A 24,253-nucleotide genomic window follows, 5' to 3' on the forward strand; every position below is an offset into this window, starting at 1 on the left:
GCCGTGTGCTTGGCGGTGTTGATCGTCGGGCTGCGGGTGCATCACGAGTCGGTGGAACCGTGACGTAACGGCCGTGACGTTTTTCCGAGGCGTCCCCGTCGGGCTGACGACCAGACTTCCAGCACGGAGCGCAGGCGAGAGAACCAGACGGCTCCCCAACATGGCGCTGAACCGGAATCACTCGCAAAACGGCGGCGTCCTGATCAACAACGGAGAAAGGTACGCGTGTTATGGCGTCCGCGGTGTTTTACTGTGTGAACTCGGCGGCTGCCGCCTCTCTCCGGTTGTTTTGTTTACCTTCTTCTTCACGGTGCGTCGTCAACATAATGCTACCGGCTAGCCTCCCGCTAGCTGGCCTGTTAGCACAGTTAGCTCACACACGTCTGTTTCTACTGTGGACGTTTGTCTTCGCCTTATCGGTCGTATTTCTGGGGGCAATTATAACATCGCGTTCAGTGTATATGAGACTTAAGTTCTGTGATATCGGTCGTAGTCGACTTCATGGCCTCCCCGTATTGGTTCAGCTAGCTAGCTGTTGAGCAAGATGGCTAACTCGTACCGTTGGCCAATCACAACAGGAAGTAGCTTCCGACTGGACACGAGTTGTTTGAGTGCGCGTGCACGGGCGGTTAGCTGCAGTGGGTTCAAACGGTCGCGTGCACATAAATACTCCTGTCGGTATTTGGCCGCAACAGGTTACTTCATGTTTCGTTCCGCCTGCTGTCTCCCCCCCAGTGTGCTGCGGGACTGCAAGAACGTGGAGCTGTCGTTCAGCGATGTCACCGGCAAGACGGAGCTGCTCCAGGGGACCAAGAAGGGCACCGTGTACCTCACCCCGTACAGGGTACGGCCAGGACGACGCCAATGCTGCGTGTGTGATTGTAAACGTGTCAGTGTTCACGCTGTGGTAACTCACCCCCCCCCCCATCCGCTGCCTTAGTTGCTGTTCGTGTCCAGTAACACCAAGGATTGCTTGGGTTCGGCCATGTTCCCCTATTATCTGATGAAGGGCTGCAGCATCGAGCAGCCGGTCTTTGCAGCGAACTACATTAAAGGGACGGTGTCAGCCGAGGCCGATGGTGGGTGACGTGTTTTCTTTCTTCTTGTTACTTTTAACAAAGCCCAAGTGTAGATTCTGTGTTTGTTCTAAATCTTCATCATCTCGTCATCGTCAGGTGACTGGGACGGCCAGGCCCATTTCAAGATGTCCTTCCCCAGCGGAGGAGCCATCGATGTGGGACAGCATCTCTTCAAACTCGCTACAAATGGTTCGTTTGCTAGTTTTCTTAATCGCTGCGTCCCTCGTTTCATGATGATGGATATTTTTAAATCCTGCACCAAAGTAACAACATTGTAAAAATACAACTGTCGAAGTTAAAATCTTAACGGTACTGGAGTTCGGCCCGAAAAAGTGAACGCACCCTGTTTTTATTTTCTTGCCCTTTTCTCTTGCTGTACTTTAGCTTCTCGCGCCTCTCCCGCACAAAACGGCGCCGCCTCTCACGGCTATCCTTCCCCCGGAATGATGACCGGCTACGGCCCACCTCAAGCTGCTCCTCCCGCATATCCGTACCCAGCCCCTCCCCAGCAAGATGGATTCTACCAAGGCCCCACCCCCGATGCTGGAAACATGGGCTACCCCCATCCAACAGCTGCTGCAGGTACAGCACCCAGTATTTAGTATTGTGACATTTGTATGTGAATTTGAAGTGTAAATTAATTAAATGTTCTTAACTCGATATCCACTAGATAGCTTTCACTTGCTTTTACTCTTTCGTTCCTTCACTTTTTTCCTCTAGAAAAAGCATCCTCTTTAGGATGTGTACATACTGTCGTAGTTTGTAGCTTTTAGCCTGCATATGCAGTGCACACACACTTTTATATTTCTATTCACGTTTTTCATCAAATGTCCTCAAAGCACATAAGTAAAAAACCTTGAGGCCAAAAGCTGCCGTTTCTCTCCTGGCTGTCATGTGATTTGTGTCTGTTGTGTAACTAATTACTCAAAGAGACTGTAACCTCCTTTAAAACATTGTCTATTTCCCCCTGTTGTCCTCTGTGTTCCAGGAATGTACCCATCTGGCTTTGACTACATGGCCCCACCTCCACCGTACCCAGGGCCACCCCAAAATTGGACTGCACCCTCCCAGAACTGGGCGGAGGCGGCAGCACCACCAGCAGCACCTCCAGGTCTATTTCCCTTTATTTTCCCTCTTCTTTTCGTCTGTGTCACCGCACCCGTCAGATCTGATCCGTCTGCCCCAAAGTGAATCACTTCCACCTAAAATAAAAGTAAGCTTATGTCTCATCCGCTACACATCAAAACCCCAAAGGATAAACATCTCCCCTCTTCCTCCCTGTGCGATGTCTATAACACCTCGTGGATTGCAGTGAAAACGGTCTCACCCTGTGCTCGTGGTCCATTTGGTGTGTTGCTATTTCACGAAGCGCTTGAGGAGGACGATGGCCTCTGCAGCCGGAGCCCAACTAGATGTCTGAATGATGTCTCGATGGTTCCCGGAGCCGTCGGTTGTTGTGCCCCACATGACTAACGCTGTGCTGCTCGCATCGTGTCCCCTTGCAGTGTTTGGAGCTTCAGCGTCTGTTCCTAAATACGGGCGGCGTTCATCACCGTCTTGTCTTTTTGTCACGTCTCATTTACATGCACAGGTAACTCCAAGGTGGCGGAAGCGGCTGGCAATGCGTATTACAATCCCAGCAACCCACACAATGTCTACATGCCCATGGTGAGGCCCCTACCACACACACACACACACACACACACTCATTTAAAGTTTTGTGGAAGGGACATCTTTATTGTCTCTTGCACCACGTTTGTTTAATTTTCTTTTTTTTAATTCCCACGCAGGAGCGGCCTCCTCCATATGCACCGTACCCAAACGCTCCTGACAAGAAAAGCAACTGAAGCTCCGGCGCCATCACTTCAACGACACTCCCCCCTCTCTCTCTCTTTATCTCTCTCTTCCTCTGTATCCTCTGTAATAAATTCTAAAGCAAGGAGCGATGCGGATGAGGATACAGTACCTACTCCATTGTAGAATACAGAAAAGGAAATGCTAGTGTGGGCGGGGGGGGGGGGGGGGGGTTCAAGGATGTCAGTGATAATTTACCAATTAATTGATATTTTGGATACAGGAATAGCATACAAAGCAATTACATCTTTTAAATCCAGTTTTCGCTTCTTACGTTCATTTAAAAGGATTGACAACTTGTAACTCTAGCTAGACGCGCTCATCATTATTAACATTCCCAATGATTTATTTATGTCTAACTCTAGCGCGTAGGTGAGGGCACACAACCGGTCCCTGTGACGAGCTGAACGGAGGAGGCAGGATGGGGGGGGGGGGGGGATGTAGATGTATTTTTAAGACCGATTTATTACCAAAACATTTTCTGGCAATTTCTCGATTGCAGTTCCTGTAGTTCTTAACAATAGCTACTCTTATTATAACAGGTTAAGTATTTTTGCAGTGTCATTGAAGGTGCCGTGTGTGTTTCCTTTACAGTTTTGCGTTGTTGCCCAGAGACGAAACCAGAACTGGGTTGAGTCGTGTTTAGTGATGCGGTATCGGACATTCTATGAGTAGCAAGAGTAGCGAGTTCGGGTTTCCCTTTTCATAAAACCGTGAGTCCATTCATTGTATGACCCAAATCTCCCTGTCTCCATCACAATAGGATATTATATAGTACAGGTTTTGGTTATGAAAAGGAGCAGTGCATTGTTTGGGGAAGAAGAAAAGGGGGGGGGGTGGATCAGATCGAGTTCTGACATAACGCATCTACAGGATGCATGTGCAATAATTCAATCTCTGAAAACAAGGTTAAAGGTGACACGCTGGGGGTCACCTGCATGACCCCGTGCTCTACTGCAACAGTAGCTTCTATTGTATTTGTGTGTGCACGGCGAGCTGACACCAGATCTCTACTCTCTGTGTGGCTCCACTAGTGTGGGGTTACAGGGCCACGGCGTTGTATGTTCAGGGCCCGTCGGGGTTTTGCCCGCTGTTGAAACTTCTGAATGCCAACCCTTAATTTCTCATTTTTTAAAAAGTGGGCTGCGAAGCCACCCGGCGTTGGAGTCGCATCAATTAACAACTGTTTGAAGGACTATTTGCACACAGTTGAAGTGGATAGAGGATGTTTTTTGTGTTTTTGTTTCCTTTAATTAATCAAATGTCTACATTAATATCTCTTTTGCAGTTCTTATTCCTTTTTGCTGAATTTTGTCTGTCAATTAAAATCTAATAAATAAGTCAGTTGAATTTTTACGTTTGTCATTTGTCTGATCTTAAAACTGACTGTCTTGACTACGATCAGCTGCTTAATGATGTCTTTAGTTTGCACCTTTTAAAGTGACCACTTCCGATGTCCTGTTTATCTTGGACTACTGTCCCTGGCACCGTTTCACAATAAAAAAATAAGAGACATCTAAAATTGTCTGCACGCTCACTGAATAATATATTTATTATGTTAAGCACTAATAAACCTGAACATTATATTCACTCATTACAGAAAACCCCACAGTACAGATGTATCAAATAACACCGTCATAATAAATAAAGATGGCCTTGTCATCATGCACTAAAACACAAAATATTCACTTTTACACAAATGCTGCAACACATCAACGACACACACACACACAGCTAGCTATTATAGCTTCCACACATCTGTCCTCTCACTAATTCATAACGACTAGTTCTACTTAATGGCTCGACTCCTGTTTCTTTCCAGTTTCTTTCTCAGGGAACAGGAAGTGTGCTTATTACTACCATGTATCTAATCTCAATTATATACATTTGTCTGTAGCCGTCACTAAATAGTAAACTAGATTAAGATGTACAAAACCCTACTGTGTGTTCTACGGGGACTTCATCAAACATTTACGTCTAAAAGGAACGGAACAGTCAATCAAGTTGTATTTGAATACAGACTGCATTAAAGTATTCACTGAGTTACTTGACACCTGTTCTCTAAAGAGAGTTTCCTTGAGATCTATTTTCCATCGGCTGTCAGCCGGAAAGCAACAGATGAAAACGTATGACGTGGCGCTCCAAAGAAACACCCTCACCTCCTCAGAAGCCTTCAACACCTCTCTTTACTCCTGGTTTCTGAGCTCGAGTTTAAATTAGAAACAAACACAAAAGTGAAGAAGACGTGATAACGATGCATTGATGCTGAATAATAAATCGCCCTGTAGCTACTGCACTCGCGACAAGCCCGCAGATCTGATGGGTAAAGGCAACATGGGTGATGTCTGTCCACGTTGGGTTCAAAGGTCAATCACGCCCCCATATTGCTCTTACCAATCAATCGAGCGCTTGTCCTAAGCGGAGGGCTAAAAGAAGGCCGGGTGAAGGATTCAGCGTGAGATTGGGCTCCTACGGCTCCTCCTGCAGAAACCACACCTCGTTGCGGCGTCCGTAAGGCTTGAGCGGCGGGTCGTAGCTGCAGCAGAAGTACTGCTTGCGCTGGTAGGGGGCCGTCTCGCCCAGCGTGCGGGTCAAACGCAGGGCCTCCGCGCGGTACTCGCTCTCCCCCGGGAAGCCCCCAAACTGCCTGTGAAGAAACGATAAAGCCGTTTTCATTTTGTCATTTGGTGGATAGTTCAGGGGGGTGGGTTTAATTGGAAGGGGGGAGGTGAGGAGGGGAGGGTGGGGAGGACTTTCTACTGGATGTGCTGTCTCATTGGGATGCAACAGGGACCCCAAAGGGCACCGCGAGGAGAGAGGATATGTGGACTTAGGATCTCTGAAAAAGTGTCGACACATTTTGACGACTCATGGGAGGTTATCTCAGAGCCGGTGTCAGGAAACTCTTTAAATGACACCTACAGGGTGTAGACGGTCATGCCGTGCCGCTCCTCGATCCCGACGGCGCTGTCGGTGGGCGTCGGGGGGCTCGGTTGGTAGCCGGACGGGAGGCGGATGGCGACCACCAGGCGGCGAGACAGAACGCCGTCGTTCCGCGGGTACACCGTGACCATGATGGGCGCCGTCGTACCCATGGCAACACCTTGTGAGACAGGAAGTGGTGTTTATTAACGACAACAAAAAGGAGCAGAGGGGAAAGGAGAGAGAGGAGAAACTCCCTCGAGCAATCCACCAAGCAAAGGTCAGGATGTGTGTGATGTCATCGTGTGAAGAACAACACCTCTGGACAGATTCTGCAGATTTCTGTTTGTCTGCTGACCTACAGCGGGGACAAAGGCCCTCCAAGGATGAAAGTGTCTGAGTGTTATTCAGATTTATTCTCCAATGAAGCTGCTCTGTTTCAAGTGGGACGGACTAAGCTGCAGCAGTCGTGTCAGTGTGAGGATGGAGGTGGATCTCGATCTCATTTTTGAGGCTTCAGGCCTCCGTACAGACCGGCCACCATTTAAATGAATCGAAGTGTCTTCCTTCTTTCCATTACGCTGCATAAATTAGTACTCTCGCGTCAAACTGCATGTGGTAAAAATAAATAAATACATAAAATGAGACTATTGGCCGTACCTTGTTCGTTGCTCCCACCGATGTACATGAGCAGCTTCCTCACCAGCTCCCCCGTCACTTGGTCAAAGGACCGGCCCTCAGACGAGACGACGGCGTATTTGGCCCCGTCGTACCGCCGCACCTCGAAGCTAACTCCATCCTGGGGAGGAGAAGGTACAACATTTGGGTGGGGGGAGTAGGGGGGTGGGGGGGGGGGGTGAGGCATCAGCAGGCTAAATGCAGAAATGTCTTTTATGCACATGCACCCACACGGGCGTCGTCTTCCTGGGGCCGGGAGAGCTTCGGCGTGATTAATTCACCTCTGACACGCCGATGTTGACGATCTGCTCCGCATGACGAAGGCCTCCAATAACTCTGTGTGTGTGTGTGTGTGTGTGTGTGTCCACGTGGGCGGCCAAATAATAAGACGCAGACGAAAACGTATTTACGCTGATTTTATTTAGTTTCTTCTTCTGCTCCGCACGGTTCAGTCAGCCTGCAGAGAATAATGGCCGAGAGATGTCTTACATAACACACACACACACACACACACAGAGACACACAAACACATCTCCCCCGCCCCCAGACACACGGCTCCAGCAGATGCAACAGTTTTGCATTAAATATGACTGGAGTGGGCCGAATGTGGAGCACGGTCACTCATCTGTGCCGCTCGGCCGAGCGGTGACTTTAATATGTTTTGAAGTGCAGGTTTCACACACAGCTCCCCATCCCACTGACGTGATGACAGCGTGGAGAGCTCCGCGTGTGTCCTTAATGTCATTGTGATGCGTTCTCTCTCCGGTGGTCACCATCGATCTGTCAAACATACAGTTAAGTCATTTTTAAGACGACGTGGGCCGTGCCCGTTCGTGCGTGGGCTTCTCGGAATGTAATTCAGAGGATTGAAATGTTCAAAAAATGTCTGCTTGTGTGGGTTGTCTGTACACATCTTTTTCATCCCCCAGCACATACAAGATGGCACCGTGTTATCACGGAGCTGCAACTGGTGACAGGTACCCCGGCTCCTGCGTAGTTATTACAAGGAGTTGTCAGCGGGACCGGCATTAACATCGTGTACGGGCGACATCCCGAGGCAGAGGAGCCTGACTTCAGTGAAGCAGTGTAATTAATATGTCCCTACTGTGTGTGTGTGTGTGTGTCAGGTTGTGTGTGTTTAGATGCTGCCTTCTGCCATCTTCTACAGGGATAATTGCTCTGTGCCGGAGGAGAGTGCACAAAAGGCATTATCAACACGGTGACTGTTAAATTGCTATTTCATGTTCTGCTAAAATAAACCACATTCATTAGCAAGCTCCTCACCGAGACTCCGCCTCTGTGTTGCTGTTATCCCGTTGTGTGTGCGTGTGTGTGTGTGTGTGTGTGTGTGTGTGTGTGTGTGTGTGTGCTTAGGTACTCCTCTGTATTCTGGGAGAGGTTTAATTAAGAGCGTAGGGTGTCGGAGTCAGGCGGCTGCTGCACGGATCAGGTGTCAAGCTCTGATTCAGTCAGTCAGGTCCAGAGGTTTGATAAGCCCCGAGCTCAAAGGGCTTTAATGAACACTTGGAGGAGGAGGAGGAGGAGGAGGAGGGGGGGGGGGACCACTTGGACCAGTGGTGTAAATGAGAGATCATTTACCCATCTTCAAATGTGTATTATGAAACACAGTTAACCAAAAAATACCAGCTGTAGACCATAGCTGTCAGTCGTCAGTGTCAGGACAGATCAAACTTCCAGTGTGTGTGTGTGTGTGTGTGTGTTTAAATGTGTCAGTTTGGGTCATTTGATTTCCTGCTTGTCTAGAAGTCCTCTTTGTCTGTGTGTCTTCGTGTCCCCTGGTGAAAAGTGAGCTGCTATTCAGAGATAAAAACACACACGAAGCCGATTTTAAACCCCACGCCAACTGTGACGTCACACAGCTACGTGCACATTTAAAATAGTCCGTTAATGACCGTGCACATGTCGATGAAATGCAAGCACAATATACACAGTGGGCTACACCCACGTAACGAGGGGTGGGGGTGGGGGGGGGGGGGGTACTGGGACATGAGAGGGCACGCCCTTCCTGCTCGATGACGTCACCTGTCGCGTATGCACACGGGGCCTGAGCTCACCGGTAAACCACAATCACGTCCGATCGGCGCCCTCGTCCAGGGGGTCAGTCAGCGTGGCCCCTGTGGGTTCACGCGCTCGCACATGCGCGCGCAGGACTTCTTCGTCAAACACATTGATAAAACATCTTTAATGTCATGATGGGGAGATGACAGTGACCCACAGCGCAGTACAAAAAAACACCTTTCTGACTTTAACGTGCGCGTGTCTGTCTGTTTTTTTTGGTCCGACGGTGACACGAAACTCGAAAGCATCACCATCTGTATTCACCGCTGCAGGCCGCTGATTGGCAGAGGACCTCCGGCGGCTCTGCCCCCCGCTGCGGCTCAGCGGGCATCGTTATAGGTCACGAGCAGTTAACTGCCCGGCTGTCAGTCAAGGTCACGGGTCGGTCAAAGTCTACGGCTGCTGTCAAAATATCGATAACTCAAACACCATCCAGTCAGCGTTAAGAGATCAAATATGGACGCACACAGAAGTGCGCCTGCACGTCAAGGAGCGCGCGCGGCATTAGCAGACATTGCTTCAGAGACGTCGGAGGGAACGAAGTTTGAGTGTGTGACAGGTGTCCGCGCGCCGCTTACCTGCATCTCGCTGCTCAGCAATTTATATTCCGTCACCTCGGTGTTTCCGAAGAGCGAGTTCTTGAGCATCCCAAACATGTCACCTCTCCTCACGCCGCTCCTTTTTCGCTCTGTTGTGCGTCCTCCCTCCTCGTCTCTGTGCACGTTTTCTGCACGGCAACTTTCTCCCTGGCAGATACCCCCCCACCAATATACCCCCACCCCCGTGTCCTTGGGTGTATGTGTGTATGTGTTGAAGAAAAACAAAAAAGAAAGGAGAAAAAAAAATCGATAAATTAAAAGAAAGTAACAATTGATCCAAAAAATGCTCTAAAAGCGCAAATGCTCGTCCGGAGAAGAGCGCGCGCCTTGGTCCTCTCAACACGCGCCGTCACCCCCCTTTGGAGGCAGAAGTTGGTGATGCGGAGTCCTCGCCTCTTCGCCGCGAACAAATCAGCCTCCGCTGTGACACGGGAGGAGTGTCTCCGCCCTCCTCCGCCGTTCCTCTCGCAACCAGCTCCCTCACAGCACCACCTTTCCGCTCGGTAACGCGTAAACCCACCGAGTGCCCCCGGAGGAGTATTACATACACGTGGACGCGCTCCTGCAGCCCCTGCTGAGGGATGCTGGATCAGAGCCTATAGTATAGTCACCTCTTCCAAAAAAAACCCCACATACCCCAAAATTAGACTAACGTGCAGTGCCACTCAACTCTCATTAGGTTCCTCTCTCGTTCTGCTCAGGACGCAGAAAGCAGGAAGGAGTCGAGAAGCACGTGCACGTCGCGCTTTTTGTGCCGTACACATTTTGACACAAGCTGTTAGTTTGTCAGGACGCATTGGACTTTGTTTCTAGTGCTTCGTGTCTGTGTGTGTGTGTGTGTGTGTGTGTGTGTGTGTGTGTGTGTGTGTGTGTGTGTGTCCTCTTACTCCCTGTGTCACTGTGCGTTGCTTGGCTTTAGGGTTAGGCTATTTAAATTCACACTGAAGGCAATGTTAGTCACCACAGGAGAGTAAGAGGAAAACGGGAAGGGCAGATTTAATGAAAATAAAAACAAGTGGGAGGGGTAACGCCGGGTCAGGAAGCTGAGGCTCTGCATGAGGGAGCTGTGGTCAGAGGGGCGAGGTAACAGAGGACATAGCTGTGGTCAGAGGGGCAACAGAGGACAGAGCTGTGGGGATTTGATACTTTTCCACCAACCGAGGACACTCTCTAAATTAAAACAGTGTCATAAAATACTTACAGAAAGACTCAGCAAGGGTTCCAATGTGAGCTTCATCAAACTGAAGAGCGATGTTAAGATCATATTTTAAAAATACTGTTGACTTTGGATTAATATGTTCATGTTTGTAGTCCGTCCCAAAAGCAAAAAAAGAAACTGCCAGATGCGTTTTATGTCACATTGCGCCACAATGAGCACACGCCCTCACCCACCTGGACAAAGGGAATACATATGTGAGGATGCTGTTCATTGACTACAGTTCAACATTCAATACCATCATCCCCTCCAGACTCGTCTCGAAGCTCGTGGACCTGGGACTCAGCACCTCCCGATGCGAATGGGTCTTCGACTTCCTGACGGGGAGGCCACAGGTGGTGAGAATCGGTGACCGCACCTCATCTACAGTCATCACCAACACAGGCACCCCCCAGGGCTGTGTGCTCAGCCCCCTCCTGTTCTCCTTGTTCACACATGACTGTGTAGCTACGCACAGCTCCAACCTCATTGTCAAGTTTGCTGATGACACAACCATTGTGGGCCTCATCACTGGCAATGATGAGTCAGCCTACAGAGAGGAGGTTGCTACCCTGACTACATGGTGTCAGGATAATAGCCTCTCTCTCAACATCAGCAAGACAAAGGAGATGATTGTGGACTTCAGGAGACGGAAGGTGGAGGAGCACGCACCCCTGCATATCAACGGCTCTGCAGTGGAGATGGTCAGCTGCTTCAGGTTCCTCGGGGTCAACATCAGTAACGACCTCACCTGGTCTGCTCACAGACAAGGTGGTCAAAGCGGCCCGGAAGCGCCTCTTCTTCCTGAGGAGACTGAAGAAGTTTGGCATGGATTCAGTCATCCTCACCAATTTCTACAGATGCACAATAGAAAGCATCCTGACTGGGTGCATCACAGTGTGGTCTGGGAGCTGCACAGCCAAGGACCGCAAGGCCCTACGCAGTGGTCAGGACTGCGGAGTTCATCATCGGTAGGGAGCTCCCAGCCCTGCAGGACACATACCACACGATGCCTCAGGAAGACTGGCAGGATCCTAAAGGACGGCCATCATCCAGCCTTCAGCCTGTTCACCCCGCTGCCTTCTGGAAGGCGGTACCGTCGCATCCGGTCTCGCACACAGACTGGAGAACAGTTTCTTCCCGAGAGCCATCAGTCTGCTAAATGGACACTGACACACGAACTACACTTTTGCACTCGTCACTTTACATACACTGTCACTTTCAGATCACTGCTTGTACTTACACGACAAATACATATTTATCAGAATTATTGCACTACCTGCTACTCCCATTTGTCTGTAGTTTAGTTTATTATATGTTTCCATATGTGTAGTATATATTATATGTATATATGTTAGTATTATATGTATAGGTTGGTATATGTTTTAGCATATTGTATTGTATATGTATCTTGGCTATTTAGTAAGGTCATTATGTTATGACATGTAAATTATGTTCAGAGTACTTGTACAGAGTGTATGTCATGTTATGTTATATTATATTATGTTATGCTATGGTAGTTGTTGTGTGGTGCCTTGTCCTAAGAATTTCAGTGCCCAGTCTGACCCTCTGTCATTCTGTGCATCTGACAATAAAAGACTTGTAACTTGTAACCAATGTGACTGTTTACATGAATATTCTCCAGGTGCTTTGTTCATTCACATCCAACTAGTAAGTCTGATGCATGAAAATTGCAACAAAATATGGATTTAACATCCAGTTTATTTGATACCTGAGCAGGTTACTTGTTCATGTGTTATGACGTGTGATCAGGTTCTTAAAAACTCAAGAGGAAGTGTAACAAACAGTGACTCGTAACTCGATGAAACCCAATGATAAATGTACATTTGAATGGCTGCTTTGGACTTTTTACTGAAAAATTACCAAAACACAAACGATGTGGACGAGCTGTAGTATATTTTCAGCTAGACAAACAGATTTATTTGAATCATAGCATACATTTTCACAGTTTCTTCAAATGCTCTCTGATCAGATTTTCCTCATAGACGAGTTCCCCCGAAGCTCTCCGTGATCTCCAGTCCAACACTTATCCCTTGACTGTTTACTTTTCCACGAGGGGGCACGTATGAGACCAGAGGAATCCAGCACAGAGGTCATTTTTTTGGGAGAATGTCAATGTTTTCTTCCAGTGGACCCCCTACCCCGCCCCGTGTCCTCAATTCTCCCAGCCTTTACCTCCTGGCTGAGTGGGCAACCGGAGCCCCACCATGCTAGCCGCCTGTGCTGTGCTGCACTCTCCCTTGACGTGGTATAAGTTGTGCAGGGCCTGGTGGGTCCTGGAAGACGCCAGCAGACACAGGTAGGTGTGCGAGTCGTGGTTCGCCTCGTCCTGGGCCCGGCAGTACCTTTCTGCTGTCACCTGCTTGCGGGGGAAAAGGAAGGAAAAAAAGCCGAGGGTCAAACAATGGAGGGGGCTCACGTCACTGAACAACGTGCACATGTTATTGATTCGTTAAGTAAATCCGTTACCATAGAGACGGATGAAATCGAGTTAACATGTATGAAGAAAAAGCCTGAAGATTTATCGAGCTGGTGGACAAGGAGCAATGACTCCATTAATAACCACATGGACAGTGAGTATTGGTGCGGCCCCTATATATATATGTATATATATATACATATATATATATTATTTGTTTCCACATATGCATTACAGTGCCTCAGGGTCTTTCCAGAGCTGAGACAAATACACCCTGACAAGCACGAGTTGCTCAGAGCTATTTTTCTTCAGTGCCCGCTCATGCATTGCCCAGCCTGGTGAACCATCTCTGCCAAGCATTCATAACTGTGCACTTTAAGCCGAAAGCAGCTCTAATGTGTTCAGGGAGAGGAGTTGGAAACATACACAAGGTACCTTTAGGGATTCTCTTTGACAGAAGAAAGGATGAACGTGACTATGCACAATGACATCTGAGGCTTCAGATTTAAAATAACAAAGTGTGTCACTGTATTCCCGCGTATGAGTACACATTCCTCGATGACCAAAACATCTGTTGAACCTGCCTCGGTGATTCACGTGACCTTATATTGACGCGCATGGTGCTCTTCATGTCCTCGGTTTGGGTTCACGTTAACGCCCGAGGCCAACACACGACGATAACTGACACACAGTGAATGAGTCCACTCAGCGCAGAGTGAGTGAACTAACGACCGGTGTTACGGTTTAAGAAGCGACCGTGTTAACTGGCGACTTTGAACCGAGCGCGTCCGTTGTTGTCGTGGTTACAGACAGATGTTGAAAATAGAAAGAGAACACGTAGCTGCCCTCGTGAATGACGTATTGTTTAATTGGTATACTATATATTATTATGTATAGGGTTTGACACTATTACAAAATTAATCCTTGTGGCATTCACGAGGATATAGAGATATTCAGATATAGTGTTCTCTATCCTATTTTTCAAACGGCCGTCGTAACCACGACAACAACGGTCGCGTTCGGCTGAAAAGTCTCCAGGTAGCACGGTCGCTTTTTAAACCGGGACAGAGGACTTCACGCAGCTCTGAGCTCGTTAGCTGCTCATGTTAGCATGTCCTTCGACTTCACCTTGCGCAGAACTTTAAGCATTTACACGTTGCAAAGTAGGCAACGACCCACTCTGGTGTCGTGTTGTGTCGCCCCACGCTCATTCCACGCCCGTGAATGTTATTTCCATGTAACTCTTGAAACGGTGACGTTATACCGTGTAAGAGTTTTTCGGTTAGCTGGCTAGCGCGAACCACGCACTTTGTTGTGACAGTCGGCGAACGGAAGTCAGCTGAAACGAAGCTGGCGGGGGAGATTCACCTTGTTCTTACGAAACTGGTCCATTACGTAGTTGTAAGCCAGCGACCGGTTGTACGTGGGTCCATGGATGGCACGCAATTCTTTTAGTATTCCTCTGCAGACTCGCAGCGGCGATGACAGCGCCGCCATCTCTGAACAGTGTTGTGATGGTGCCGAGGCGCGCTCAATCAAACACCGAGCAGTCGATCAGAGTACTGTAAAGCGACCGCGAGGTGGCGATGTGGCACACTAATACATTTACGACACACGGTATTTCCCCCGCAACACATTTCCCACCTGCAACGGGGTTAACGTATCCTGCAGTGAATGACTTCTTCTTCTTCTTTTAAACACATATTCAACGCGTATATGAGTGTGTTTGTTAGACATGAAGCGCAATGGGAAGTTCAGCCATTGTGAGTGTATTTGTCATCCAGTGTGTCACCAATAATTCCACCTTCCTTATCGTCTTCTCCGCCAGCTCTGTGGTGATCCCGCTGTCGGAGCCCACTCAGCCCCGGGTAAGAGCACGTTAACAGCCACCGGGTCACGTCTGATGAAGCCACGTGCTGCTACTGAGAGCTCCCATGTGCAGAAGTACGGCGGCTGACGAGGTAAAGGACATGTAATCTCCCCATTAAACACACCGTAAAAACAATGTCAACAGTGACACGTATTGCCACTTTCCCCCCCCCCAATAAGTGTTTTAAAAGTTCAGGTTCACAGATGTCTGAAACTTGGGGAACGGTCAAGCAGAGTCTGTTGAGTGCTTCAAGGAACCACAGGGCTAACTGGTTTTTTTTGGGGGGGGGGGGGGGGCACATGGACTCCACCTTCAACTTCATTGTCAGGTCATTTTCTTAAAGCATGATTATGTCTTCACACGCCTTGCACACACCACGATGTCACTGTAAGTACAACTGGGCTTGAGTTGGTGAGATAGTTAACTAGTGTCTGATAAACGAGGTCAGCAGAGGAGACGGAGGGGCTGCGGAGACTTGTTATCATATTGTTTTGTCAGCATCACTTCGTCTCCCTTAGGCCTCTTTCATATAAATAACAATAAAACAACTTATTCCCTACTTTACCTCGCTCTCTTTTTTGAGTACAAGCCATCTATGAGGCCGAGAGTCTTTGTGGGCTTGTGAAGTGAAATGTAACTTCTATATTTCACTAAATGGACACTTTGCATTCCTGGTTGCAGAAACAAGACACAAATATATATTTTGCCGGAGACACGACTAATGTGGAGGTGCACAGCGGTCTCTACCTTCTGAAGGGTGCTTTTTCTTTTGACCGACCTGTCTTCTGTGTGAGAGCTGTAGCAGCTTTGATTTGGACACTTGAGAGCAGTCATCTGTCACCATGGCAACACTGAGTTTAGCTGAGGAAAGGACCGGTCTGCTTTCACAACTCAGCGGGCTCGAACCAGGATCCCTTTCTAATGCTTTGTCCAATTGTTACACATAGCGTGTTTATATATATATATATTAGGGCTGTGAAACGATTAAAATTTTTAATCGGGTTAATCACAGGTTTTTGTGGATTAATCATGATTAATCACATATTACCGATATTCTCGGTATATTTTGTGAGAACATAGAGATTTATGACAAAAGACGGATATATACATTTATACATTCTTCTATACAATGGTGCTGCAACTCAGCAGTTATTTAGCAGTTTTCTTCCATATGGAACATTAATACATCTTCATCCTAAACAGAATGTTTAACCCTCCTGTTACCTTTCGGGTCAATTTGACCCCATTCAATGTTTAATGTCGGTGTTCTTTGGGGTCAATTTGACCCCAGGCTGTTTTTCACTGTGTCAAACATATCAGTAATATCAACTTTTTTATTTATTTAAAGGGCTATTTAGGTAGTCAACAAACAAACATAAAGTACCTCACACTTAAACTTGGGAAACAATATTAATTCTAATAATTTTCTGGAGGTTTTAATTGCTGGGGTCAAATTGACCCCGAGGGTAAAATATGTTAGTAAATGTAAAGGTAACAGGAGGGTTAAACAGAGCATTTTTCTCTTGTTTGTCAACCATTAACTCCACCATGATACAATCTAAAGGTGGACAGATTGACAAGTGACTTTTTTTTGCTCGGTCCCGATGCGCGCCGGAGCTCTGTGGCGCGCCAGACGGAGATCGATAAGTGTTAACGCAACGCGTAGAGACAGAAATGACATGCTGCTGTGGAGATACGATCAACAACAGACATTTAGTTTAATAAAAGAACAAAGACGTGCTATAGAGAACATGTCAGGGGGCGGGCCAATCTCTTTAATGTCATGCGATCTACCAACACTACGCCGCGATCGACTGGCAGGTCGCGATCGACGTGTTGAGACCCTGATCTACAGGAAGTAAAAGTCGTAACAAGGTTTCCGTAGGTGAACCTGCGGAAGGATCATTACCGATGAACATTATATAAATTAGAATATCATGAAAAAGTATACTAGTAGGGTATTAAACAAATCACTTGAATTGTCTAATTAACTCGAAACACCTGCAAGGGTTTCCTGAGCCTTGACAAACACTCAGCTGTTATAAATCTTTTTTTTACTTGGTCTGAGGAAATATTAAAATTTTATGAGATAGGATTTTAGAGTTTTCTTAAGCTGTAAGCCATAATCAGCAATATTAAAAGAATAAAAGGCTTGCAATATTTCAGTTGATTTGTAATGAATCCAGAATGCATGACATTTTTGTTTTTTTAATTGCATTACAGAAAATAAAGAACTTTATCACAATATTCTAATTTTCTGAGACAGTCCTGTATATATATATATAAAAATAAATATATATTTATATAAATAAATACATATATATTTATATATATTTATATTTATATATATATATAAGATAATAATTAAAAAATAATAATATATATATATAGGTGTGTATCGTAAAAAAAGGAAACAGGGCTTTATTACATGACGTGATGAACACCGCCGTCAGAGATGATGTGCAGCTGGAGTGACACTGCAGCAGGGAAGTTGCCCGAAGAGGTTAGCTAGTGAGGCGTTTCACTGAACGCAGGTCAGAGGTCATCCAACTGGTTCGTCCACCACTACTCGCTGTACACATTCCCAGTGTTTCCAGTTATTTGAGCTTGTGTATCGACGGTTGACTCTAGGGGGAGCCACTCTCTTATCAGTTGAACACACTGGTTCGGTTCCTCGACATTTGTTGGAAGAGGCACCCCTCTCCCCTCCTCCTCCTCCTCCTCCTCCTCTTCTCTCTCTCTCTCACTCTCACTCTCACACTCTTTCAATGAATACTAATGCAGCGAGTGGGCCCACCTTCCTTCCTCCCCATATTTTTTTTCGCAGGGATGGGCGGGAGACGGGAGACATAGCAATTCCAGCTCAGTATCCTTCCTCATGAGGCAGGCAGCGCTTGACTAGCAGCAGCCGCCAAATGCCCTTTTTTTTCCTTCCTCCCTTCCTCCCACTGAGCAATATTGGTGATACGGTGTGTGTTGCTGCTGCAACAATGTCTAACCTGTGTGAGTGGCACGTGATATCAGACCAGAGTTGAGAGAGAGGAGAAGGACATCTGTGCCTGCCTTTTTTTTGTCATCTGGATGGGAAGTCTTTTTTGGGAGGAGAGACAGAAGAAAGCAGAAGGCAGCCGGGGAAGGGGAACAACTGGCACTAGCCAATCCCCCCTTCCACAGATAGACTGGAGACAACGGAGGCCACTGGAGTATTTGCTTTTATCTTTCGTTTTTTGTTCTTTTTTTTCCTCATCGCGCTGCTGGGAGGTGCTTTACCTTTTCATTTGCTCGCTCTCTCGGTCCTCTGTCTTCTCATCTATTTCGCCATTTACCTGGTCAACAATTTCTGCTATTTATGAGCCAGACACGGAGAGAGCGAGAGGCAGAGAGACAGAGAAAAAGAGAAAGAGGAGGGGTATTTTTTTTGTGGTGCCCCCCCTATATTCTCTCTTTTTTTTATTCCCTTCATTCAATCTCCCGTCCCCTCTCCATCGCTATCACCGCCAGCCGTTTCTATCCCTGTGCAGCCCACGCTCCCTCCTCCTCTTCCTCCTCTTCCCCACCACTCCGCTCACTGTCCACCAGTAACTTTGGCTACTTTTTTCTTTTTTTTTAATCCACCAGCGTTTTAATTTCCTTGCTTTTAAAAAAACCTCTTCATAGAGACATTATAATTGGCTTGCTTGTATTTTCTATTTATGCCCTTTTCACTTTTGTACCTTTTTCTATTTCCTATTCCCTCCTTCTCTTTTTTCCTCCAACCACCCTATGCATCTTTTTTGGGCGATTCTTAATTCTAACCATAGGTAGGTCTACTTAGTGTTGAGTGTCTGTCTCAAAGTCTTTGTTCCTTGTCTGTGTATGCAAGGTGTTCTGTGTGCGCATATATTAAGCACACCGTGACACACACACACACACACACACACGCACACACTGGCCTACGATCTAGCTGTGGTATAACCACGGCTGCCCTCCCGTCCGCCTCTCAGCTGATTCTCGCCTCACGCCGTGTCATCCTCACGTCACTCTGCCCCTTCATCCTGTAATGTCAGTGTCTTTTGACTCGGTCTTCCTTTCTTCTTTTTTTACGTCCACCTCCAAAAAAACCCGAGACCACGGCGACTCGGTCACCGTCTGCGGCCGCCATCGCGGGGGAAGCCACATGTCGGTCGCCTCATCTCTATGTTGCACAAAGCGTCCGTCCTTCCATTAAAGCGTCTGCAATGGCCCCCGCTGTCACACACCGTCCTCCTCACGCCTCGTCCTTCCTGTTCGCTGCCACGCACACTGGGGGACGCTCAGAATCCCACATCGGGGTCCAGTGTGTGTGTGTGTGTGTGTAGGTGGGTGCACATTGTGGTCAAACCGAGGTGCGTTTTTTAAAGTTTCCTCGCTGTATGTCTGTCAGGTGAAGGTTAAACGGAGGGAAAAGGCCTGATTCATGAGCGCCATTGTGAGCCAGAGCTCGTCGGCTCGGTCGGGGTGTCATCTGTGTTTATACACTCCTCTGCCTCCCTTTTTCTCTGCCCTCCTTCCCCCCCCCCCCCCCCCCCTCTCTCTCTCTCTCTCCCCTCCCTCCCTCCCTCCTTTTCTGAACTGACTTCTTCTCGCTGACAGATACACACAAGCACTCAAAGAGAATGGACTAAAAACTGGCGTTTATCATCCAGAGGATTTTTTCCCCCTCCATTATAATTTGCATTTTTTTTCTCTTTCCTCCACTCACTTTCAAGCTTTCATCTCTTTTAATCACCTTTTTTTCTTCTTTCTCATTTCCCTCCGCATCTTTCTTTCCTCTCACCACCTCTCTGAATCGAACCCCACCCCTCCCCCCATTGGTTTATTTGTCGTCCCATTTCCGTCACTTCATTTGCCGCCTCACGTCCGACCACTCGCACGTCATCGAGCTGTCGCCGTTTATTTTGCATTTTGGTGACGTAATTTCTCGATACCTCACCTCCAATATACTTCTTCCGTGTGTTGAAATGCGAGGGGCCGATTATTCACAAAGAATCTTTTTTGGGCATTTAAGAAAACCAGACGACAAGATGGATCGAAAGAATGAGCTGATTGCAAAGTAACTGAATAATTTGGTGTGTGTGTGTGTGTGTGAGAGAGCTACAGAGAGGCACAGCAGCAGACCGATGCAGAGCAAAGTGAAGCAAACCACACAACTCATCTCCTTGTCCATCCTCTCTTTCTTTTCTTTAAAAAAAAAGATGTTTCCACCTTTTCTTTTCCCCCTGAAGGAGGTGTAACGCCTCTCCTCTTCATTACATGAAGATAAAGGGAAGTGGGACTTCTGAGCAGCGGTCAACGTGATAAAAAAGCACTCTGGACTTTAGCTGCTTTCCTGTGGAATTACCCTTTAAATCCTGGATTTGATTCCAAATGAGAAAAAAAAATTTAATAATAATTAAAACTGTCCCAAATCCGGGACTCTCTTTTTGACTTCTTTTTCGTAATGGACTGAAGCTGATTGCAGTATTTCTTTTTCGACTTGAATCTTAATGGGATTTCACTAACGCGGATTAAAGACTCAAGCCACATCTTTGTCTAGTAGTCGATGTAACGGCCACCATTCTTACCATTTTTCTAGCCTACAAAATCCATTTAGATGTAATGTTTCTTAATGTTAAGGGTTAAATAGGTGAGTACGCCGCTTTGAACCCACTCATGCTATCGATGTTGCATGTTTTTAGATGACAATTAATAGATGTAGATATTCATCTTCATAGTTTTTTGTCATTAAGTCAATATGTTGCATGTGTGTGTGAGGCGGTGTGCATTCAACGTATGTGTGTGTGTGTGTGTGTGTACTGTATGTGTGTTAAATGGATATTGTGGGATTATCAGAGATCAGCAATTTCCCTTGCACTTCACCATTTATCCTTTGTGGTGTTTTTTCTTTCTTCTTCACCAGAAGCCTTTAGTCTATTTGACACATTTCATCCATGTGAAATTAATTCTCATGCGTACACTCGGATCTGATAACGTACCGACTGTACCTCCATACACCATCACGCTCGCTTCTGTTCTTATTAACCGCCCTCCACCTGATGGAGGAGCCACTTCAGCCTATCAGATCATCTGTTCAGCTCTGCTCCACACAAGCGTGTGTGTGTGTGTGTGTGAGTAGAATGTGCAGGCAGATCAATAAAGTGATTTACATGAGGAGAAGGACTGCATTGGCCTTTTTCTCAATGCAATTATTTTGATCTGCCGGTATTTCAAAGAAACTCAAAGTGCTTCACAGCGGGAGGACGACATTAGATCTCCTGGTGGATGTGTGTACGTCTGCAGCAAAATGCAATTCACACACACACACACACACACACACACACACACACACACGCACACACAAAAATAAACATGCAGCCACTTTGTGCATCCATCCATCACAAGTGCATCGAAGATTGACCACTTGTCTCAAATTAACTTTCCCATCATTTGGCTGACATCTGTTTGGATTCATTCGTGTGTGTGTGTGTGTGTGTGACAACGCTGCAAAGTCAAGGTTAGCGCCGCGTACCTGTCAAACCCACCTGGGGCCTGCCCCCGTAACCTGGGACCATTACTCGCTGTGCTCGGGGGTCTCGGCTCACACGTGACCCCGGCAGCCGATCTTCAGTCGGCCACTTAAGCCGCGGCCGCGTGTCACGGCTGCCACAGCTGCCACGCTGCAAAATGGACGTCTCGGGGTGCAAGCGCTCGCCGCTGTCTCTCCACTGTAACCATGACAGAAATAGTGCAGCGCTTTCAGGAGCGCGCGGGAATCGCCTTGTCGCTGTAACTGTAACTGATACGGCCGATTTGACTGCGCAAAAGATGCTGATTGATTTTTTTTAAAGGGACAGTACACCCCAAAAAAATCGTATTACCTGTAGAGCTATTCATCGGTCTAGATCGTTTTGGTGCGGGTTGCCTGTAGTTTGGGAAAATAACTGCACTAATATGGCACTCAGCTTGTGGCACTCACAGCAGAGAGAGGGGGAGGAGCTATGTATTGATTCTGGGGTGAACTGTCCCTTTAAACCATCCGTTGGCGCGTAGCTAGGGGAGCAATCGCTGTCCAATTAAACCGCTTGGAAGATGGATATATCTTTATTACTCCCATGCAAAGGAAGAAGTGAGTTGTTGGCAACCACAGCGCGACAGATATATATATATATATAGTTATATATATATTTAGATTTATATATTAGCATATGGGCAATTTAATGTCCTGGCCAAAAAGTGACATCGTAGTTATAGTTCGCTCGTGTAATTCTAGGAGTTCTGAGTGAACCCTCTTTCTAAATGAATAATGTCTGAGTAAATGTGGCCATCAAATGTTATTGATCAATAAATCAGCTGTATATTTGGTGACCGGGACACCACCACATACACTTCAAGCCTCCTCCTGCCTACAATCTTTTTGTTTTGTGTTTGGAAAACTTCTCAATGCCAGAAGCTTCCGAGCAGAAAGAAGTCTCCAAACAGAGCTTAAGAGATTTCCACCGGCGCCGTGTTTGCAGTCGTCATTGATAAACAGGCCGGGAGAGGAGACAGCAGGGGCTGAGGAGAGTCCTAATCCCATCCCCTCTTCCTCTCGGCTCCCTCTCCGTCTCTCCTCCTCCTAACGAGACGACCACGCGGCTCCTGGGTCTGCCCTCATGAGAGCAGCAGTAACCCTCTGTAGCACGTCTTATCTCACAGAGACTTCCACCTAAAACCTAAAACATGTAAAGGCCACATTGTTAAAGTCAAGCACCTCGGATCCACGTGTGTGTGTGTGTGTGTGTGTGTGTGTGACCTCGTCTATCTTGTTAAACGAGCCAGTCGGAGGCGCGGCGCTCCGTCCCGAAGCTCGTAACTTTCTGCAACCGTCGGCGAGCGAGTCGGCGAGTCGGCGAGCCGACGGGGGCCGATTAAAAAAAGTACATCTCCATTTCTTTTTTTTAGTTGCATGTTTTTTTTCTTTTATTGGCAGCGTATTCACTTCAAGCGAGCGGAATATGGGTCATGATCCGATTTAAAAAGGCTCTTCAATAATTCATCGGAGCTGATTAAGAGGACTTGTATGGACGCAGACACTGTCCATGAGAGGGGATGGGAGCACACACACACACACACACATGCAAAACACACACACACACACGTAAAACAGCAACATTTAGGGTCTCTTCGTGGGATTAGGAGAAAATGAGAGCGGCGTCGGCCTTCTTCGATGTTTTAATCTACTGTATGTTCACCCTCTTCTGTTTCATGCGACACGTGACCGGCCCTTACGTGTTCGCCGCATGCCAGTGTGTGTGTGTGTTTGTGTACGCTTTTGCCGTGGGTTGGTGTGAGGGCCCATCAATCTATTAAATATGAAACGTACAATCTGTTACCCCGCAGAGACTGATTTATTATTCATTGACATATTTCAATTAATCATTAATTTCCCTAAAGTGTGGCCCACACCCTCGCCTTCAGAGACTCTCACACGGGCTCCTCGTGGGCAGTGTGGCCGCGGTACACCAGTTATAATCTGGATTAATAGGAGCTGTTTACTATTCTTCTGATCTGCGTACATGTCGTTGGGCGATTGTTGGCGATGAAGGCAGAGACAATTTAGTTGTACTGCACATTTGGAAGGAAATGTTTATTTTATCATCCAGGGCTGGATTCTCCTCAAACACACACACACACACACACAGACGGTGCACTAAAAATATGAAGGGGAGAAAATAGCCCTCGCATTTGGCTTCGGAGTCCAAACAGTGATGCAGAAGTCTGCACTCCGGTTGAGTTTTAACGTATAAACTCAGAGGCGAGCGGGTCAGAGGTCGCACGCTGTGGTTTTATTGGAGTCTGACCGACGGCGCCCTGCTCCTAACCCTCCTGTCCTCCCTGTTCCCTCTGCAATAACAGACTGGCGGACGGCAGAAAAACAAGCGGCGCCAAACATCTCTTCGGAGGAGCGAGCGGGGAGAACAGAAGCCGAGCTGCTCCCGTGGAGCACAACTACCTCCGCAACTGCTGCTTTACCCTCTTGACCCGTCGAGGATTTTACCTAAACCTGCTGTGAGTTCACAGCTCCTTGTTCTGCAATCAACACTGAAAGGATGGGGGGGGGGGGGGGGCGTTCAATGAACCCTGGAGACTTGAACCCAGTATGATCAATTATACATTTCAGGACGCGTTTATTGGTGTGTTCAGGGCCTTGAAAAGATCGTTCAAATAAGATGACTTGTTGTACTCTTACCGGTCAGAAATGGAAGTCTCGATCACTCGGTGGGAGACGCACACAGAAACAGAGAGCTGGACATAACACGGCCGCTCACAGTCACAACCGACTCTCATGTCGCCTCCTCTCTCCTGCTTTGTGGTTGCAGTTGGGCCTCCCTCAGTCTGAGGCTATGAGAGGGAGAGAGGAGTCCCAGGCCGCCCCATCATGCTGCTTCTGAGACGCTGGGATGAGACTGGCGTGAGGCGTGGTGGCGTGAGACGTGAGGCGTGTGGCGTGAGGCGTGTGGCGTGAGGCGTGTGGCGTGAGACGTGAGGCGTGTGGCGTGA

General features: G+C 47.4%; 3 protein-coding genes across 4 annotated transcripts; 1 reads left to right on the forward strand and 2 right to left on the reverse strand.

The window, feature by feature from the left end:
* Positions 1-88: 88 nt before the first annotated feature.
* wbp2nl (WBP2 N-terminal like) lies at positions 89-4,287 on the forward strand. Its single transcript, XM_056406575.1, has 8 exons — positions 89-219; positions 736-844; positions 941-1,079; positions 1,176-1,268; positions 1,464-1,661; positions 2,068-2,190; positions 2,671-2,747; positions 2,870-4,287. Exons 1-8 carry the CDS (start codon positions 161-163, stop codon positions 2,924-2,926), a joined length of 855 nt encoding a protein of 284 aa, XP_056262550.1. The 5' UTR covers positions 89-160; the 3' UTR covers positions 2,927-4,287.
* A 179-nt stretch (positions 4,288-4,466) lies between these two features.
* LOC130188297 (heme-binding protein 1-like) lies at positions 4,467-9,647 on the reverse strand. Its single transcript, XM_056406579.1, has 4 exons — positions 9,191-9,647; positions 6,516-6,654; positions 5,856-6,036; positions 4,467-5,580 (listed from the first exon to the last, which is right to left on the reverse strand). The coding sequence occupies exons 1-4, from the start codon at positions 9,266-9,268 to the stop codon at positions 5,403-5,405; spliced, it is 576 nt and encodes a 191-aa protein (XP_056262554.1). The 5' UTR covers positions 9,269-9,647; the 3' UTR covers positions 4,467-5,402.
* A 2,673-nt stretch (positions 9,648-12,320) lies between these two features.
* Positions 12,321-14,365, reverse strand: fmc1 (formation of mitochondrial complex V assembly factor 1 homolog). Of its 2 annotated transcripts, none has more exons than XM_056406582.1 (2): positions 14,215-14,365; positions 12,321-12,786 (listed from the first exon to the last, which is right to left on the reverse strand). In XM_056406582.1, the coding sequence occupies exons 1-2, from the start codon at positions 14,341-14,343 to the stop codon at positions 12,583-12,585; spliced, it is 333 nt and encodes a 110-aa protein (XP_056262557.1). In that variant the 5' UTR covers positions 14,344-14,365; the 3' UTR covers positions 12,321-12,582. The 2 variants fall into 2 exon arrangements, with proteins under 2 accessions (XP_056262557.1, XP_056262556.1); XM_056406581.1 differs by having other exon boundaries at positions 12,321-12,789.
* Positions 14,366-24,253: the final 9,888 nt, after the last annotated feature.

The sequence above is a fragment of the Pseudoliparis swirei genome, chromosome 23 (genome assembly GCF_029220125.1).
Source record: "Pseudoliparis swirei isolate HS2019 ecotype Mariana Trench chromosome 23, NWPU_hadal_v1, whole genome shotgun sequence".
NCBI lineage: Eukaryota > Metazoa > Chordata > Actinopteri > Perciformes > Liparidae > Pseudoliparis > Pseudoliparis swirei.

Excerpts from the sequence above, each read along its gene's own strand:
- wbp2nl (XM_056406575.1), top strand. The coding sequence starts at position 161 with ATGGCGCTGAACCGGAATCACTCGCAAAACGGCGGCGTCCTGATCAAC. Across the intron at positions 220-735 it reads CTGATCAACAACGGAGAAAG|TGTGCTGCGGGACTGCAAGA; the intron begins GTACGCGTGTTA and ends TCTCCCCCCCAG. Across the intron at positions 1,269-1,463 it reads CTTCAAACTCGCTACAAATG|CTTCTCGCGCCTCTCCCGCA; the intron begins GTTCGTTTGCTA and ends GCTGTACTTTAG.
- LOC130188297 (XM_056406579.1), bottom strand. The coding sequence starts at position 9,268 with ATGTTTGGGATGCTCAAGAACTCGCTCTTCGGAAACACCGAGGTGACG. Across the intron at positions 6,655-9,190 it reads TGCTGAGCAGCGAGATGCAG|GATGGAGTTAGCTTCGAGGT; the intron begins GTAAGCGGCGCG and ends TCTCCTCCCCAG. Across the intron at positions 5,581-5,855 it reads GGCATGACCGTCTACACCCT|GCAGTTTGGGGGCTTCCCGG; the intron begins GTAGGTGTCATT and ends GTTTCTTCACAG.
- fmc1 (XM_056406581.1), bottom strand. The coding sequence starts at position 14,343 with ATGGCGGCGCTGTCATCGCCGCTGCGAGTCTGCAGAGGAATACTAAAA. Across the intron at positions 12,790-14,214 it reads ACCAGTTTCGTAAGAACAAG|CAGGTGACAGCAGAAAGGTA; the intron begins GTGAATCTCCCC and ends TTCCCCCGCAAG.